Here is a 19,191-nt window from a genome sequence, read left to right as displayed (position 1 = left end):
TACTGATCAGTCTATCAACAAAGTATTTGACAGTGAAATGTGTTAAGAACCTTTACAAATTTAGGCAAAGTAATGCACAACACAATATGAAAAAAATGTAAACAAAATATAGGGTAAGAATTTATTAATTACTGTAAGGGTGTTTTGAAATAACTCCCACTAATAAATAAATCATAAAGCTTTAGTGTACAATGAAAAAAAAAAAAAATTATATATATATATATATATATATATTTGTACTAAGAAGCAATTCCTATGATTTGCGAAAAAAAACTGAAAGTAAGTTTGAAAAAATTCGGCAAAAATATTTAAGTTTTGAAATCCGACACAAAAACATACTTTTTTTGAACAAACAACAAACATTCTAGACCCTAAAATATGGCAGTAGTAACCAATAATATATAGTTCCGATAGTTAAAGCGGGAGAGAGGCCGTATGGCCTTTAATACTAATTTCACTTTTTACATACATCATCTCTCTATTTTTCCATTAAGACAATTAAATGATTTTGTTACATAACTATAAAACTGATTTATCCAAAGATAATTGCAGGGAAAAAATTTCAAAATAAGAATTAATATTTTACAAAATTTTTTACAATTTAATTTTAATTGACAATATTCAAAATTTAAATTAAATCTGACAAATAGTTCTTGAAAAATGGAAAATTTTAAAACACCACTTTTGATCAGCAGTCAAAAAAAAGGCCCAAAATTTAAGCAGTATAACTAAGGGTCTAAAATTTTAAACCATTATCCTGCAAAAACTATTTGGATTGTATTATCCAGATCATGGTTGCCCTCATATTTAAATTTGTTCCATATGAGGTCAAACATATAAATTTGTTTAAAAAAAATTGTCTGCAGAGAAAACATGTTTTTGTATCTTATTTAATCTTGTGAAATATTTCAGCTTATTTAAAGTTAGTACTTCTTATCATTAAGATTGCATATTAATATATAAAAATCCAATTTTTAGATTTAAAGTTTTTGAGGGGTTTTTATTTTGCACACTATGTGAATTTATTTCAGTAATAATAAATTTATTTCAGTTTTCCCAACCTAGCAAGAATTATCACCAAGTTATCAATGAAAAACCCCAAAATTGTATAGATGACAAATTTTTAACCCCTTTGAAACAAATGTGATATATACAACCCAAAGATAAAAATTAATTCCCTACTGGATAAATTTTTTGTTTCCAGAGTTGTTTAGGTATTAGGGAATAAAAATATGACTTAAGAAACTTTGCAACACTCTGATATTGAAAATAGAGGAATTCTGTTTGAGAGAAAGCCAGTTAATTTCATTTCAATTCTCAAACTTTCTGAATTTTGAGGTAAGTACAGCTATATTTTTACTTATTAAGTAATAATTGTACTATTTAAGAGAAATTTTGACACATTTTGGATATATTGTCCCAATCTTACTTACCATTAGGACAACATATTCCAATCATACTTACCAGTGGAGAAATATATCTCATTAGTGATAAAAAATATTATAACACAAAATTTTAGTTTTTGTTTTGATTACTTTATAACAGCAACTTCTGGTTTCTATAACTTCTGCTAAAAATAAATAATTCGATGCATTTATGTTATTTTAATTATGTAGGTATTTTTACAATATTAAACACAATTGGGACATATTGTCCCAGGACATTTCCAGGAAAAGTGGAAAACTTTAAACTCATAGTATACTTATTTTAATATGTCAGCATTAACATAAACTGCTTTTCATACTTAAATTTTAATGCTGTAAAAGTCAGGTCCAAAGGGTTAACTTAAAATATTTTCATTCACCTTTTTATTTATTTTCTTGGTAGTGCAAGTGCAAAAAGAATATTTATTACTTTAGTTGCAGTCAAAAGTTACTAAAATGAGAAGTTTTCACACTCTATAAATCATTTACAAAATGTGATAAATTCTCACATCTTGAAAAATGCATGAATTCAAAAAATTGCTCTTCTTCCTTATCCCCAAAGTTAGCAGGGCTAAACAATGTCCATAAGTACCAAGCCAGTCAACATAAACTCTTTACCCATAATACATTAAGGTAGAAGATGCTTACAAGACTTATCAAGGGCAACATGCTTAGAAAATGCAAAATATCTTTGTCACAAAACTCAAATTCATACTCAAAACTTATAATAAAAATTTAACATATTTTCCTACAAATTGTCACAAAGCATGAATGAGAATTTTTCTTTTAAACAAGCACATAAATGAATAAAATTTATTATTATTTTCCTATATCCTTAACGGATGTCGCAGAAATTGTATGAACCAAAAAAAAAGATCTGATGACAAATTGACAATACCCAATTCATAATTTGCATTAAGTATTCAATAAAAAAGGTAATAGTCTGTAAAAAAAAATTATACATGAAAAAAAATTTCCCTCTTAGTAAATGTAAGCATATAACATAATCAAAACTAACATTGAATTCTAAATTGAGTTACATGTTACAGAAGATTACACAATTCAATAAAAACCTAGTCTAGATCATAGCTAAAAATTGAGAATAAGAAAAAATTATTTAACATACTTGAAGCTTTTTCCCTTGTAGAATTCTTCCTCTCATTTCAGAAACAGCAATTTGTGCGAATTCTACATTCTCATAAAAAACAAGAGCATGGCCTTTTTCTCTATCGATCACTGTATAAACAACAATGCCAAACCGACTAAAATGACGAGCTAGAAATTTGTCTGATACAGACTCAACAATGCCATCAAGCCACACACAGTTCGTAGGCATACTTTTTCCGAAACCTAGTTTTATTCTATTAGCACCAAGATTCTCACCATCTAATTTACGCATGGCTTTAACAACACTGGCAATGTCTGAATATTGTATAAATGCATAAGATGAAGCAGATCCTTGCTTTTTTATGTCTATTTCCTGCAAAAAGTAAGTAATTTCATTATTAGTTATAATAATTATGAAACAATGCAAAATATATTTTTTACAGCACAAATTCATAAATTTTAATAAACTACACAAACAATTTTATTCCTAAGCTAATTCATTGATAGATGAATGGTTTATTTCCAAAAAATGTTTTTTAAATGGCAAGAAACTAGACTGTTAAACAACTTAAAACCAACACATAAAGCTGACTGATTGTATCAAAGAAAGTGAAGGCAATGTAAAAAGCTGAAAGTTAGTTTCAAGAAGCATTCTCTACAAGCATTGAAATTTAGCCTTTATTCTTGATTATTCTTGAAATTTAGCATTAATGCAACTCTTATTTTGTATGGTAAAAACAGTTATGTGTGTCTTTTAAATTCTTAAAAATCAGACATGGGCTCTTTCTGAAATAAATTATTCATATGTAGTTTCATTCTTTAAAGGTGCACATAAAAAGTTACACTTCACGTAGTGAATTTCATCCAGATAACATGGTTTCTCTCAAATTTGCCTTGCCTAAAGCTGAAATACTGTTTAGTTAGAAAAATAGATTTTTTTTTAATAAACATGTTTTGTGATATAAAATAAATAAACCATTCATTTATTTACAAAATCAGATCTATGAAACAAATCAGTTGTTTATTTCATTTTAATTAGTATCCAGTACTTTCCAATTCTTCAAAAAACAAGTTTAAGAATTAGAAGATTCCATTAGAAAATCCATATTCAATTATAAACATATAAGATAACATCCATCTTTATTTCAAAATAATTTTTATAGAAAGTACACAAAACATTGAATAATGAAAATTGGAAAGTTAAATACCAATGCTACTTGAAACTTTAAGAATTATTATTAAATATAAAAAGTTTAAATATGCTTCCCTTTTACTGTAAGTTAAAATTAAAGACAGGAATGAATAATCATAAAAAAAAATCTACTTACTATAATTTCACCAAATTGATCAAAGTGTTTCCGTAATTCAGGTGTTGTAATATCTTTTTCCAAATTCCCAATGAAAAGCGTTCTTGTTGCTTTTGGGTGGAATTCGTCTAATTCAGCTTCTAAAGGCCTGAACTCATTATCTTCTGCATCCAAGCCTTCATGAGCAGTAACCTCTATTTTACAACCAAAGAATAGTTTGTCTTTTGAAACTTCTAATGCTTTATCAACATCTTCAGGTCTGTAAAAACAGATAAGTTATTAGTTCACATTATCTGAATTATTGGTTTACCTACATCTACCAGCAGGTAGTAGAAACAAATAAGAATTTAATAAACCAAGTTTTTGTTGTGACGTGCAGCCTTTCTACTTTTAAAGAGAATAGAATGTTCAATTACAGTCAGTGTTGAAATAGTGATTTTGAAGTACCTTTACTCAGAAAATGCGAAACCTATTTTTTTAAAAATTTATTTAGTTCATTTTGCTACAATATACACTTGAATGCAAACTTATTTTAAATTTTTAAAAAAAAATTAATTTTCAAAATCAAAATTTAAGAAGTTTATGCCATAATTTATCTCATAATTCATAATTAATTTTACATAAATATATACATATAATTAAGAAAATGCTGCAATTTTTTTTAATTTTTTCAAATGTAACAGATTCACTATTTTCTGGAAATATTTGGGCTGAAAAAGAACATCTGACTTTCCTTAACAATAAAGGTAGAACTATAAAATGATAAAGTAATATAAAAATGGTAAAAGATATAAGGAAGAAGTGTGAAGTTTATAATATTTGCTAAATTTTCATTGCTTCACGATTTTAAATTTGCTTAAATTTATTGCTCTAAATGGGTTAGCTGATTTCGTCAATTAAAGAACATATCAAAGTAATCTTCGTGTTTGATTATAGTATAATTCATACTTGAAAACACAAAAGGCCAACAGAAAAACATCAGGACAATTAAAACAAAAAATTAAATAAATAAATTAAGAGTTTAAAAAAGAATCTATTCAGGTAGCTACTCTCTTGCTTTTATCCTATGATAAAAAAAATATATTCAGTTAAGAGTCTATATACTTTTTAAAACCATATAAACTAAAAGATAGAAAAAATACAGACTAACCATGAAAAAATTTGGGAGAAAAAATTACTTGGACCAAAACGGATCACCATGAATAACTTCTGATCTAATGATCAGATCTTCACGTTCTAGGATTCAATCTTAATGATTCTAAGAGGTAACCTCAAATATTGTTAAATAGTGTCTAAAAGTTATGTTTAAATTAATGTCAATAGATGGCGCTGTGCCAATCATTTTCTTTCTCATATTTGCTATATTTTTGCTCAGTCTGTATTAAATAAAAGTTGTGTTCATTTCCCTGTAGTCATTTTTATTTTGGGGTTTTCAAAATATCTTAATAGTACAATTCGTTAAATATGCTAATTAATAAGTGCAGACTAAATTTTAAGTTTAGAAATCAAACACGAAAACATAATTTCTCTTAATAAACATACCTTTTTTTTTGTTCGAGAGATTCGGGTTTTAGAGCCTAAAAATATAGGGGGTAGCAGCAATCTGGGAAATATGGTCCCATAGTTTGGGCAGGAGAGCAATCCAAAATTATTGTTTTATTTAGCAAAAGTCGAGAAAATGTTTAATTGTCAGGTATAAAATTTTTTACATCACTTCAAAGTATCTTATTTCACATAGCAAAATAAAATACTTTAAAATTATGTAAAAATTTATATACCTCACAATTCAAAAGTTTAAGACTGATACTAAATAAAGTAATAAAAAATGTAAAATATTTACTAAATTTTATTTTTTGCATGGAATTATCTTTGGATAAACGAATTTTATAAATGTGTGCTAAGATTTTTCAATTCAATTTAAAAGTTCTCGAGATATAGCGAAATGAAATACACAAAGAATAAAATTAACAAAAGGAGGTCCAAACTCTTGTGCCCAAATTATGGGGACCATATTTCGCAGATTGAGGCTAGCCCTTATGATTTGGTAGTCAGAAATCCGAATCTGTCGAAAAAAAGGGATGTTTATTTAGAGAAAGTATACTTTTGTGTCTGATTTGGTAACTAAAATATCGTCTGCATTTATTAATAAGCATATTTGAGGTCTTCGCCTCGAGTCATTAAGATGGAGTCCTAGAACATGAAGATCCGATCATTTGATCAAAAGTTATTAGGGATGGTCTTTTTTGGGGGGGTGGGGGCTCTCTGTACATTTGATAAACAAAAGTCAAACAATTTTTATAACTTATTTCTTTAATAATGGAAAAAAAGATCTTTAAGACAGATATTAAAATATAAAAAAAATAGCTAATGCTTGATAAGATTTTATACATTCAATTACACAAAGATTAATACTTCAATTTCAAATTTTAAATACTGCTTGCTCTCTTATAATTATTTTATTATAAAATTTCAAAGACATCAATACTAACTTTTTAAAGCAAACCACAGCATAGCGGTCTAACCCTTGACCTATGACTTTCACCATGGTTACTTTTCCATGCTTTTTATATTCATGAAATAAGCCATCTTTCAAACTTGTGTCTGAAATTGAAAATAAACAAAATTCAAATTTACTAAGCAGATTTTTTAATGCACATTTAAAGAAACACTTAAGAAGTTGACGTACACACTGAAAGAGTTCTAATTCTTAACATTAAAGAGGATATTTTTAACGTATTTTTAAAAACAATTTCGATCTTGTATGACAATATCTATTTCAGCAAGAGAGTTTGTAAAAAAAATTTTAAAATACATTATCAATAAAAAATAAATATGATTGGTGCAGCATTCACAGCTTTATGTAATCTTAAGCATGTAATGGATTTTATTAGTCATCAACCTATACGAAATACTAAAATTTAAGTTTGAATCTAGTTTTCTTTGGTAAATATTACTTTTGTTACAAATGTTGAAAACAATTTGTATTACTAGGGAAAACTAAGAAATCATTTATTTAAATTTAGAATTTCCTTAAATTTATAATTTTTTAATTTTTTATGTTAACTTTTAATTTCAGGTAAAAAATTATTTGAATAATACACTTATGGTAAGGATTTTTATAATTTTGTTTCATAGAAAACATCATTTAAAGCCCTAATAAACACAACTATTTAACTAAAATAACTTCTAGTGAAGCTATTTTAAACAGCCACATTAAAATAAAGTAACAATGTGATTTAATTAACAATAAAACAAAATTTGCAACGAACATACAATTATTGATGATTTTTCGGTACATTTAGTGTTAGTAAATCTTTCGCAGTTAAAAAGTATTGGGTTCGAAGAACTCAAATCTGTAGCTTTTCCTGGGGGGAATATCAAAATTACTCTTTAGAACTAATAATAATTTAAAGAAGGTTAGTGAAATATTATGCTAGGAAAATATTTACCTGTGGATCGAACTGGTAAATTTCTTACACATATACCTAACGGCCTTTTATCATCTTTCTCAGAGTTGTTTTCAACAATAGTTGCTATACAATTTTGGGATGGAGTGGACCCTTGGGAATTGTTTGATATACAGTTTACAGAAGTATTTACAGTTGAGGGTATATAATTTACAGAGCTGGAGGGATTGGCAATGGCACTTGACGGCCTATCCAGCCGACTACCCTTTAGATTACTCTGACTTCCATAAGCAGCAGTCCTACAAATTTAACATAAAATTTATTAACATTAATTATGTATAGAAATGTTATTTTTGAAAACAATAAACAAATAAATGCTAATTACTTGCTGAAAGATATCAGGGATAAGAATATTTTTTAAGCATAAATTCCAATACTACTACAAAAAATTTAAAAAAAAAAAAAAAAAAACTTAACCGAGCTTAAAACTAAATGCACGTGAGAATATTTTCAAATAATGTCAAATTTTTTAACAGTCTTTGTGATTTAAAATTAATTTTTTTTAAAACTAAAGAAATTTCTACATGTGAATTAGGTAAGAACAAAGAATAAAAAATCCATCACAAAAAAATATCTAATAAAAAAGCATAGCGTAACAGCTTAAAATTATTCCTTTTAATATATTGCATATCCAAAAATATACAAATAAAAACATCCAAAAATATAACGACACAAAAATGTACTTTCTCGGAATAAACATACCTTTTTTTCAAGGCATTAGGATTTTTGACCACCAAAATATATGGGATAGCGGCAATCTGATACCCATAGTTTGGTCAGGAGAGCAATTCAAAGTTTGGACCTCTTAATGTCAATTTTACATTTTGCATATGTCGCCATATCCCAAGAACTTTTTAAGTGAATTAAAAAAATCCTTGCACATAATTATAAAATTACTTTATCCAAAAATAATTTCATGCAAAAAATAAATTTTGGAAAATATTTATCAATCTGTATATTCAATTTCTCAGCAACTATTCAAGCAATTTTGCTAAAATTTTGTATCTTGCCATGTAAAATTATACTCTTTAAAATGATGTAAAAAATTGCATACCTTATAATTCAAAATTTGTCTGATTATTCTTAAATAAAATAATAACAAATAATAAATATTTACTAAAAGTTATTTTTTACATAAAATTATCTTTGGATAAACGAATTTTATAACTGTGTGCAAAAATTTTTCAATTATATTAAAAAGCTCTAGAGATATAGCCAAGTACACAAAAAGTAAAATTAACATTAAGGGGTTCAAACTTTGGAGCGCTCTTTTGATCCAACTATTGAGAACATATTTTTAAAGTTAGAAATCCGAATCCGTTTAAAAAAGGGCATGTTTATTCAGAGAAAGTGCGCTTCTGTGTCAGATTTCATAACTTAAAATATCTTCTGTATTTATTGATTAGCATATTTTAAGTCACCTTCTCAAACCATGAAGATTCGAGTTCTAGAAGGTGAAGATTTGATCATTAGATCAAAAGTTATTCAGAATAGTCAATTTTTTAAAAAAAAAATTTTTAACACTGTAAATTAAAAAATATTGAATAATTAAATATTATTAAATAATATGAATATTAAAAAATATGAATCCTATAACTTAATACTTGCACAACCTTAATACTCAAAATTAGTATCTTTAGTTATTATATTCTTGATTTTCATAGCAGTGTTAAACCTGTTCTTACAATTTTACCCTTAATCCATACAAAGAAAGTCTCAACAGTAAAGTATTTAATCATTATCTTAATTAAGGATGCATCAGATTTTATTACTTGATTAAATATTGATTAAGGATTAAATTTCTTCTTTGATATTTTCCCCCTCTACCGAAATATTTAGTTAAGTTGAAAAGCTGCATCTCAAATTATTTAACAAAGCTAAAAAATTTGGGTATTCAGCTGGTTATATAATAAGAATTTATTTCTATTAAAGAAAAATGAATAAATAAATAAAAAGTGATATTACGAAAATGAAAATTATTAATACTATAGTTAAAAAAAAGAAAAAAAAAACACACACACACAGGATTAAGACATTTTAAAACAAGAAAATGATTTTAAATACATAATGAATTGTTTTAAAACAGTTTTATATTTCCAAACTCATCACAATTAGAAAAAATAAATAACTTTAGTCTGAACTTCAAAGAAATCACTATTTTTATTCACTTTTTATACAAAAAATTAAGTTTAATAAATAAACTATTATCATCCAAAAGGAAAAATTATCTGACGCAAATTTTATAGATAGACTATTTATGCTCAATATTAATTAAAACATATTAAATCTGATTTCCAAAATTTTTGAAATTTTTTTTGAGGAAAAAATACTGATAGTAAGTAATGAATTTAAATATTTTATGGCTAGATATTTTGCAAAATTGGTGCATCCTCAATTTCAATACAAATTAAATAACTGAAGTGCTAGAAATTTTATAATAAGATAACAAGAAAATATAATTACACAATAAAAAATAATGAAACAAAAGTATATTTTTTCACAATTAAAAGTTTTAATAAATATAGAAATATAAAAGAGGTGTTCTGAAAATTTAGGGAAAAAAAATTATGTAACTGTATCGATGAAATTAATAAAATAATATCTCTAGAATAAACACATTTTATAAAAATAGAAACCACATAATATTAAAAGATTGCTGCTTGATATAAAAAAAAAATTTAAAATTCAATTAAAATGTAAATTGAATCTCAAAAACTTTTTCCTTCATTTGAAGAAATTTGTAACTGTTGCAGTTACTAAAATTTCATTTTTAAGATGAATGGAGCTTTATATATATATATATATATATATATATAAACNATTATATATATAAATAAACAAAGAATTAGTAAAAGAAAATACAAACAAATTTAAAAAACACATACATTAAAAATAATTCAAGTGCTTGTAAACATTGTTAATATCTAGAGTACAGTGGAACTTTGATCATCAAAAAATTTAAACATAATTTTTTTTTTCCTTTCTTTTTTACTTCATTTTATTAACTGCATTTTTATTTCAATCCATCTGCCATTTGGCCAATACTCCTCAGCATTCGGTTAATTTCCAAAAGTTTATGTTTTAAATAATAATGCAAAAATGCAAATTCCACTTCCCACCTCCTTTTTTAAGCCATATTTATTCCAAAATCTAAAATAGTTTTTTTTTATCATTACTTCACTTTATCTTTTGGTCAATTTAATCACGAGCTTCTACTCTTTGGAGTGGGTTTAGGTGCAATTATTTTTGACACTGTATGACCAAGATTTTACTACATTCAACTCTTTTAATAAACTTCTTTTAACACATTCTGGAACTATTATAATTGAAATGAAAAATTTGACAACAGTTTTTTTTAAATTAATTGAAGGTCTAATTATGAAACAATCACAAGTCACAAATACTTTTGATCAGTTAAAAAATTATTTAGAACATCAATTATGTTCTAAGTCAGATTTGTAGTACTAATATACAAATATGTTTCCATTAAACATAATACTAACAAAATCTACAAAAATAGTAAATCAGTACAGACTAAAGAGTGTGTTCCAAATCATGCAAACTTATTTATTTATTCAAATTATCTAAACACTATCGACTTTATTGTGTAGCTGTTCATTGTTTCACAATATGTACTTCAAATAAGAAGCTAAGATCAACATGACTTAAAAGGTTTAATTGACAGAACAAAGAAATTAATTTTATATTTAAAAGCAAGAAACCATTATTAAGTTACCCTAACACATGAAACTAAATATACAAATTAATGAAATTTTTCCACATAAAATGAAGTGGAAATGAATGAATGATAACATGAAATGAACTATGTGTACATTAAAATTTCCTAGAAATAATTCAAATGATTAAGCTGCCGCATTCAACAAATTGGTATTGTGTATACAGAATTATCACTTACTCACAGCTGCGTCTCTAATCATAAAGGTAAAATTTGGCAAAACAAGAGGAAGTGCTTTTTTAACATTTAACTTTTAAATATGTTCAGTACATTTGGTAAACCGCTCAGAAACAAGAATTGCCTTTATGCAAATGGAGGTCAGAATTTGATAAACTTTGTTCTTAAACTTCTGTGATTATATTATATTCAAACTGTATACACCAAAAAAATTCTTTTGTAATGTTAGAATATATTGTTTGCACATTTAATATTATTATTTACATAATCAAGAGCTGATACTGCCATCACATTTATCTTTTGATAATATTGTTATTCTAAAAAATGTGCAGTTCTATAATGATCGGTGCCAAGTATGGTTGTTTGAGAGAGATATTTTTCTCTATCATGTAATTTGTCTGTTTACTATATTCTAAGTTTTACTTTTGAGGTTATCTTCAACACTCACACACATTGACAAAAAACATCATTTATATACATTTAATATAAAACAAACTTCTAAAAATGGTAAGCAATAAACATTTATATAATTAAGATATTGACATTGCACAAAATTGCAAAAACACAATTATTCAAAGCATTCACCAATTTTTTGGCTATGATTTTTTGCAAATTTTAACACTGCACTTTTACTTACACAGGTGATCGAGACTTGGAAGGGGATCGTGATCTGCCACTACTATCACTTGAAGTACTACGTAGCTTTGATGAGGAACTAGATGACCTACTACCACTAGAACTACGCGACCTAGACCGAGACCCTGAATTCGATCTAGATCCTGAAGGAGTCCGAGAAGGAGACCGCCGTTTTGTCCTTCTCAGTCTATTTTCAGTCCTTATTGTATTTGGAGATGCTATAGAAGCTACAACAGGTGTAGCTGGTGTGTTATTAGTCCTTCTATTTAACCTTGGTGTTGTACTTGCTGGATCACGTTCTTCATTATATTGATCACCAACAGGATACCTTGGCTGTTCAAAATGTTGACGGGCATTATGGGCACGAAAATGATTTTGATTCCTAAAATTAAAAAAAAAATTATTATTATTATTAAAAGAAGTCTACAAGAAAAGCTGCTTTATGTTTTTACTCCTAAAAATAAAACTTTTTTTAAATATCAAATTGTTTTTAATACGATATTACGGTGATCGAATATGGAATTGAGTATTAACTTTCTGAAGTTACCATCGTACATCCAAGCGACATTTCGATCGTTTGTATGCAGTTCACACTACTGATTCCAATGCGGTTTTTAAAATCCTGATACATTTATTACGATATTAAGACCAGCAGGTTTCGAATCGAACGTTTAAATAATCACTTTTTGGCGTGCTTTATTTGTACTGATTTCATCGTGAAGAGGGATTTTTCATTCTTTCCTTTTGAAAACCATCATAGTTTTTACTACAATATTATAACTAAATATGACTTTCAATTCACACGTGTAAATAATCACTTTTTGGCAAGCTATATTTGTACCGATTTCTTCGAAAATTCAAGTTGTTTTTATTATCATTATTCAACAGTTGTTATGCATTCGCACATGAATTTAAGAATTTCAATAGCTTACATCTTATCGTTACACGCGAAATACGAAAAGCTGGGGAATACACAAATTTTTAACCTTTCCCAGTCAGTAATTTTGTTTCATTTTTTGCAACCAGTAGAGTATTTTTTGGGGATAAAAAAGAAAATGTTTACCATTTGATAATCATAAAACCTCTAATTGTTTATTAAATATAAATATCCTAAGTTAAACTATATTCACAACTAAATATTGTTATTTTAATCTTACTTTAAATCATTTTAAGCCTTATAAATTTTCTAATTAAAATATTTAATTTGAATTTATATAACTCAATAAAATATTTATTTATTATTTACTTAAATTCTGTGAACATTACTAAAATAAATTTTAACAATAAAAAATTGCTAACTTTTGTATCATGCGAAAGAAAAATAACGTTTAGATATTTGGAAATGTATCACTAAGTTGACTGATACTGCTTAGAACACTCATGATTTTATAAAAATTATAATATTTGTTGTCAACACATTTAAGCAACAACAACATGCAACAACAAATTTGCATGGAAACTTTATTCCTTCTGCAACCTTTATTCAACCTTCTGCGCAAGTGCTCCTTTACTCAAAAAGGTTGTGCACCTAAACTTTAGAGAATATTTCTATTTGAATAAATCTCTCCATCTTTTACTGATTCAGTAAAGCATAAGAAAAATTATTCATTTGTTTTACAGAATAAAAGAAATAGCATTGTTAATCGTTCAATCATTTTTTCACCTTTAGATTTCTCTTTGTTCCTAAAAAACTGTACTCAAAAATAATTACTCAAAAAATGTTTATCTATAAATTAGTAGAAGTATAAATATATTCTTTTAAACTTAATGATAAAAATGTGTGCTCTAAAAAAAGTACTTGGATGATTTTTGTATGGAACTATAAAAAATCCACAACAATAGATGAAAGTATAAACATTAAACAATTGAATATCACTGTGGTGAATTTTAACAAGATTGTGTAACATCAATTTTTTAAGTAACTATAAATGTAAAATACAATAAAAGATATAGAATAATAAAATGCAATTTAGAATTGTGCAATTTTCTTTACTTTCAATACTGTCATTGAATTTAAATATAATTATTTATATCAAAATTCTATTAAAATATAAAATTTCAGCACTTATTTTTTAAAAGAAAACTGCATTCAAATTAACTTTTAGGCATTGCATAACATTCATACTTTATAAAAGTGCAATAATTTTACGCTTAATGTTTACCACATCTTATTCAGCATTTACCATTTCATTTCAGCATTTGACAATATTAAATTAGTGCATGTCTTGTAGCCTTCATGCTGCACGACATTTACCAATTACTACAGAATAAATGAAGTCTTGAACCAAGGACATTTTTTTAAACAATAATCGTAGTTATGAGAGAGTAGAAAAATTCAATTCACGTACACGTTTCACTAATGAGATAGTAAAATTTTTACTTTGCATTTCAAATTCATATAAATGTCCCACAGTAAAGATATATCTTACCTTTCTGTACCTTCTGTGTAGTTATTTCCGGAAGCAGACCTGGGATACCTATCTCTAGATTTTGCTCTACCTTGATAATTATCTTCGTCATGATATCCCATGCCAAGGGGCCTTCTCAAGTAGGGCTCACGGTCAGCATAGTAATGACCAGGTCTTTCATAGTTCCTTTCTTCCGAAAGCCTTTAAAGAAAATATATACATAGATATAGTATAGAAATATATAATACAGAAATATATAATATAGAAATATATAATATAAAAAAACACAACAATTTGAATTAAAGAAAACTGATGAACCAGTAATATATTCGGCTGTGCAATTCACCCAAATAATTTTTATTACAAATGAAGAGTATTTTCGTATTAAATACATGAAGAAAGTAATAACATAAACATAAATCAAATAATAATAAATATAACAAGTTTTACACCAAAAAAGCAGCATTAATGAAAAATATCAAAACATAAAACATGTTATGAAAATAAAATAAAAAATATACATATGAATACAAAGTTCTACATTATTTATTTATTTTTTAATTTAAAGACACTTTCCATAAAAGAATTTCACCTCTCCAGAAAAATTGTCCCTATCTTCTCTTCGCAGAGTACGGTCTTTGTAATCGCTAATTAGTTCATAATTCTTAATTTTATTGTGCTAAAACTAGAATTTCCCTCATTGCTCACAATTGAAGTTTTAATCACATCAAACCTAATATTTCAATATTTACAAAGAAAGTACGAATCTGTAAAATTTCTAATAAATGGAAATCAAGTTAAAATTTAAGCGCATGGTTGAAAACATAGAAGGTAAAAATCCTCAACACCGTAAGTTGTAGCACATTTAAAAAAAGTGCAATTGATTTGAATGGATAGCACAATGGTTTAGACTTCTGCTTTGCAACTGATTCAATAACAAGTTCTATTCCTAATTAAAGACAGTTTTAAATTCTTAGGGGAAAAAAACTATTTGATTGAAATCGGAATCTTCAATTCTTTTTAATAAAAGATGTTTTAATTCACTTCAAAATTGGAATAAATAAAAAAGTCACGTAAATTTATTAGTAAATTGCTAAATTTTACTGCACCGAAATATTTTTTCTTTCTTTTCTTATTAAAAAAGAAAATTAATTTAGAATTTTTTTCTGGTAGAAAATCCTTATTTTTCTTTTGTAGTTTAAATAAATAAGAAAATAGAGGAAATTTTTCCTAACTTTAAAATACTTATTTTTTTTTCAATAGAAAAAGCTATTTCCATTAAAAAATAATTTTTAAAAAAATTAATCAAATATTTTAAAGAAATTTTAAAAAATATGAAGATTTAATTTTTTTCTAAATAAAATTATTTTTTTAATTTTAGTAAGAATTTGACTTTTTTTGACTTAGCATTCTTTCTTGTAAGGAGAACTAAGAAAACATTTATCTCATGACATTTTTATTCTATATAATCTCAATCTTCTTTGTTGAAGTTGAAAAAAAAAGCTTAAAGCCTTTGCTGGGTTGCCTTAAAATTGCAAAATAAAGTAATAAAAAAAAGTTCGAAGATGTCTGCAAGATTAAAAAATAATTCAATCAGATATAACTTTCAAATATATATATATATATATATATATATGAGTGTAGATGGGTCGAACTGTAATTCATCGTCCGTGGTTTGGTAGTACCGCTAATATTGAGTTAAACACGCATATTTCAACATCAAATAAGAGAATCATATTTAATTAGTTAATTATAGGAAATTCAAAAATAATTATAATTTGATGATAATATCTCTTTGAGGTATTAAACAAATGAGAAAACACAGAAATTAGGCAAACAAATTAACTTAATATATTCATAACTTTTTTATAAAACGAGCTGAAAGTGATAGAAATGTGAATAAATTTAAATACTTTAAAGTTCTCAATAAAAAATTTCTGATTTTCTGATGGAGAAAAAAAATTACACGTTTATTATATTAGCCTTAACGGCGAAAATTATAGGAAAGTCGCAGAAGTCATTCGTATATTCACAGGAAGATCATGACGAAGTTGAAGGTCAACATGCTGAAGTGGTTAATAGAGTATTTTATTTTCAATGACAAAAAGAGTTTCGTTTCTTTTATCCCCTTCTTCAGGGGCAAAGAATTTTATTCGCGTCAACTTCTAAACGAATACTGTTGAGTGAAATATAAATAATTCTTTGAAATCAAGCAAAATAATTTAAAATTTTACTATTAACTTAATATTAATTGTCTCTACAGTTTGTTAACGAATATCTCTAGACCAGCGGTTCTCAATTTTTAAAGCTACGGAACCCTAAATAACTAACATTTTCTCGCGGATCCCCAAATGTATAAATAAAGCTTATTAAAGTAATTGAGAATGTTATAACCTGCAAAAGCCCCCCCTTTTTGTAATATTGTAAAATTGGAGGAATAAAGAAGTTTTTAATCATTAATAATCTTAAATTAGGTTTTAAGTCCGACAGATAAATTTGCAGTCCTTGTGCTATATCTAAGTCTAGTTTTGTTTCTGGTGCATATGCACAACCTGAAAATGAACACAATAAATATAATTATGGTTTACTTTGAGATGAAAACTTAAAAGAACTGCTATAAACGTTGAAAATGGTTATTAAGAAAACATATTTCTTTATTAAAGAATTGAGTTATTTTGATTTGAAAAGTGTGATAGGAAATACTAATGCGATATTTTATAAATAATTTGTTTAATATATTTCGATTAGAAGTATAAAAGAAAATGCCATTTCTATTTTATTGGCATTTTACTTTAAATTAACTTCATAAAGGCAACGGAAAAATTAAATGATGAATTATAGGTTGGATAGATATAATCGGATGTTTCAAAACTCATAACTGGTTTTAAAAAGCACTAACTCACGGAACCCCTTTAACTTTTAAACAGAACTCTAGGGTTCCGTTTTAGAACTGCTGCTCTAGGAATAATGCGCCTACATTGGGAACCTAGGATATAATAACAGAGGTGGGAATCTACGGCCTCTAGCTCATATAGTTGTAATTTTATTTTCGTCGCACTAGAGCTGCACAATGGGCTATTGGCGACGCTCTGGGAAACGTCCCTGAGGATGATCAGAAGACATGCCATCACAATTTTGATCCTCTGCGGAGGGGATGGCACCCACGCTTTGGAAGCCCGACGACCTGCGCGCGAAGTCGAGCACTTTATGGTAGAACAGTTTAACAAGGACTAATACCGCACACCCTCGATCCCTTCGTAGACTGATCCAAGTGGCCACCCACCCGCACGGGAACCGTGTCTTAACGATCAGTCCACTGCGGGATCCTCTAGCTCATATATTAATTAATATTTTATTACATAGATTACAAAAATTTAAAAATTACAGTCTTTCATGGTCTGAAATTATTGCCATTATGACGCACTTTTCACTTTGTCAACGTCCAACAATAGAAATTTTTATTTTTGGCCATGGGTACACCATCATTCACCAGGCATTTTAGTACACCATCATTCACCAGGCATCAGGACGGTGGCTGTTTTGAAACATAAACAGTACCTACTTTACTCCCTCTTCCCCGAACAGCTTAGCATTCCCCTGTGTGTTGCAGAGTTTGTTGCTATCTGTGCATGCTTGTAACTAACTCGTCTCGTACCGCTATCAACCATAGTGAAAATTTAATTGCTTTACTAATTCTAATCCTTTACTAACATAAGGTTTTATTGTATCTATAGAAAGTATTCGCTTTTTCTTCATCAGGACAAATTGTAAGAGAAGAAAATTAAACGAACAAAACCGAACATTTAATGTAAAAATCCCCCATTAAATCATAACATTTAATGGGGGATTATTTCTTTATTTCTGTGAAAGATAAAATGGTATGTTTACAACGCAATGCAACTTCGGAAAAAGAAAAAAGAGAGAGAAAGCAAATAAACACTATTTGACTTATAAACAAAGTAAATATTTCAACTCAGAAGGTGAATTTCGAGAAGCATTTATTGAAAAATATATACTTTATTTTTCTCATTTGAAATAGTATTAAAGTAGATGTAATTGTTTATTAAAAAATTATTAAGTTGTTAGCCTAATGTGAATACAAAAATACTTTATATTAGCTCAATACCCGTTCTTCGTATGGGGTGAATAAAAATTAATAATCAATAAATCTGAACAACACTACAAACAGTAGTACGTATTACCAAAATTAATTAAACGTCACCTACGTACGGCGATTTTCAACGGTTCCCTTTAGTATCTTTTATTCATTATCTTCATTTCAAGTATATGTTTAATTTTAATTATTATTTCTATTAATTCTAATAATTATTACCAATGTTAATCAAAAATCAATGGTATCGAAACATCATTGGTATCATCGAATATATACTTTTACTCTATAAATTTTGCTCTTACTACATAGCTTATTTGCTGCTGTTTTTATTTTATATGCATCTAATTCTTAAATAAAAATTGAGTACCGTTGGCGTTAATAAAAGCATGGCTATTTTATTGGTTTCTCCTAAACAAATTAGTACTTCTTTCCCACGAATTTTGCCTTTTAATACACAACTATTTATTTTTTCACTTCCAATTACCGCTTATTTTAAAATCCTCACATTTATAAGAGCACATTTTAAAAGAATTTTATAAACAAAATAAGCACGTGGACTTTATTTTTAAAATATTTGAAAAAAAAATTAAATCGTCTGTAGTTTAATGCATCTACGAACAAACGGGAAATCCACGAAAAAAAAGTTTTTAATAGCTACAGTACAACTATTCTTAATAGCGTACTTTAATCCTAATGTAATTAGTGTTGTAGCAAAGTGACATTTTGAAAATAACTATTATTACTATTAAAATTGTTTTATACTTAAACACACAGTATATATATATATATATATATATATATATATAAATAAATAA

At 26.8% G+C, this 19,191-nt stretch overlaps 1 protein-coding gene across 7 annotated transcripts in view; it reads right to left on the bottom strand.

Annotated features, from left to right (window-relative positions):
- Nucleotides 1-19,191, bottom strand: part of LOC107455104 (protein split ends) — a 172,012-nt gene that overhangs the window by 28,298 nt on the left and 124,523 nt on the right. For all 7 annotated transcript variants that reach the window (XM_016072547.3, XM_016072546.3, XM_071183450.1 and 4 more), the window contains 6 exons: nucleotides 14,284-14,463; nucleotides 11,856-12,236; nucleotides 7,288-7,544; nucleotides 6,328-6,439; nucleotides 3,860-4,097; nucleotides 2,551-2,904 (listed from right to left, as the gene is read on the bottom strand). In XM_016072547.3, coding sequence (XP_015928033.2) covers nucleotides 2,551-2,904; nucleotides 3,860-4,097; nucleotides 6,328-6,439; nucleotides 7,288-7,544; nucleotides 11,856-12,236; nucleotides 14,284-14,384 — 1,443 coding nt within the window. In that variant the 5' untranslated portion in view covers nucleotides 14,385-14,463. The remainder of the gene's footprint in view (nucleotides 1-2,550; nucleotides 2,905-3,859; nucleotides 4,098-6,327; nucleotides 6,440-7,287; nucleotides 7,545-11,855; nucleotides 12,237-14,283; nucleotides 14,464-19,191) is intronic.

Source organism: Parasteatoda tepidariorum, chromosome 1, assembly GCF_043381705.1.
Source record: "Parasteatoda tepidariorum isolate YZ-2023 chromosome 1, CAS_Ptep_4.0, whole genome shotgun sequence".
NCBI lineage: Eukaryota > Metazoa > Arthropoda > Arachnida > Araneae > Theridiidae > Parasteatoda > Parasteatoda tepidariorum.
The sequence above is the reverse complement of the archived record's forward strand: the minus strand, read 5'-3'. Positions and strand labels throughout refer to the sequence as shown.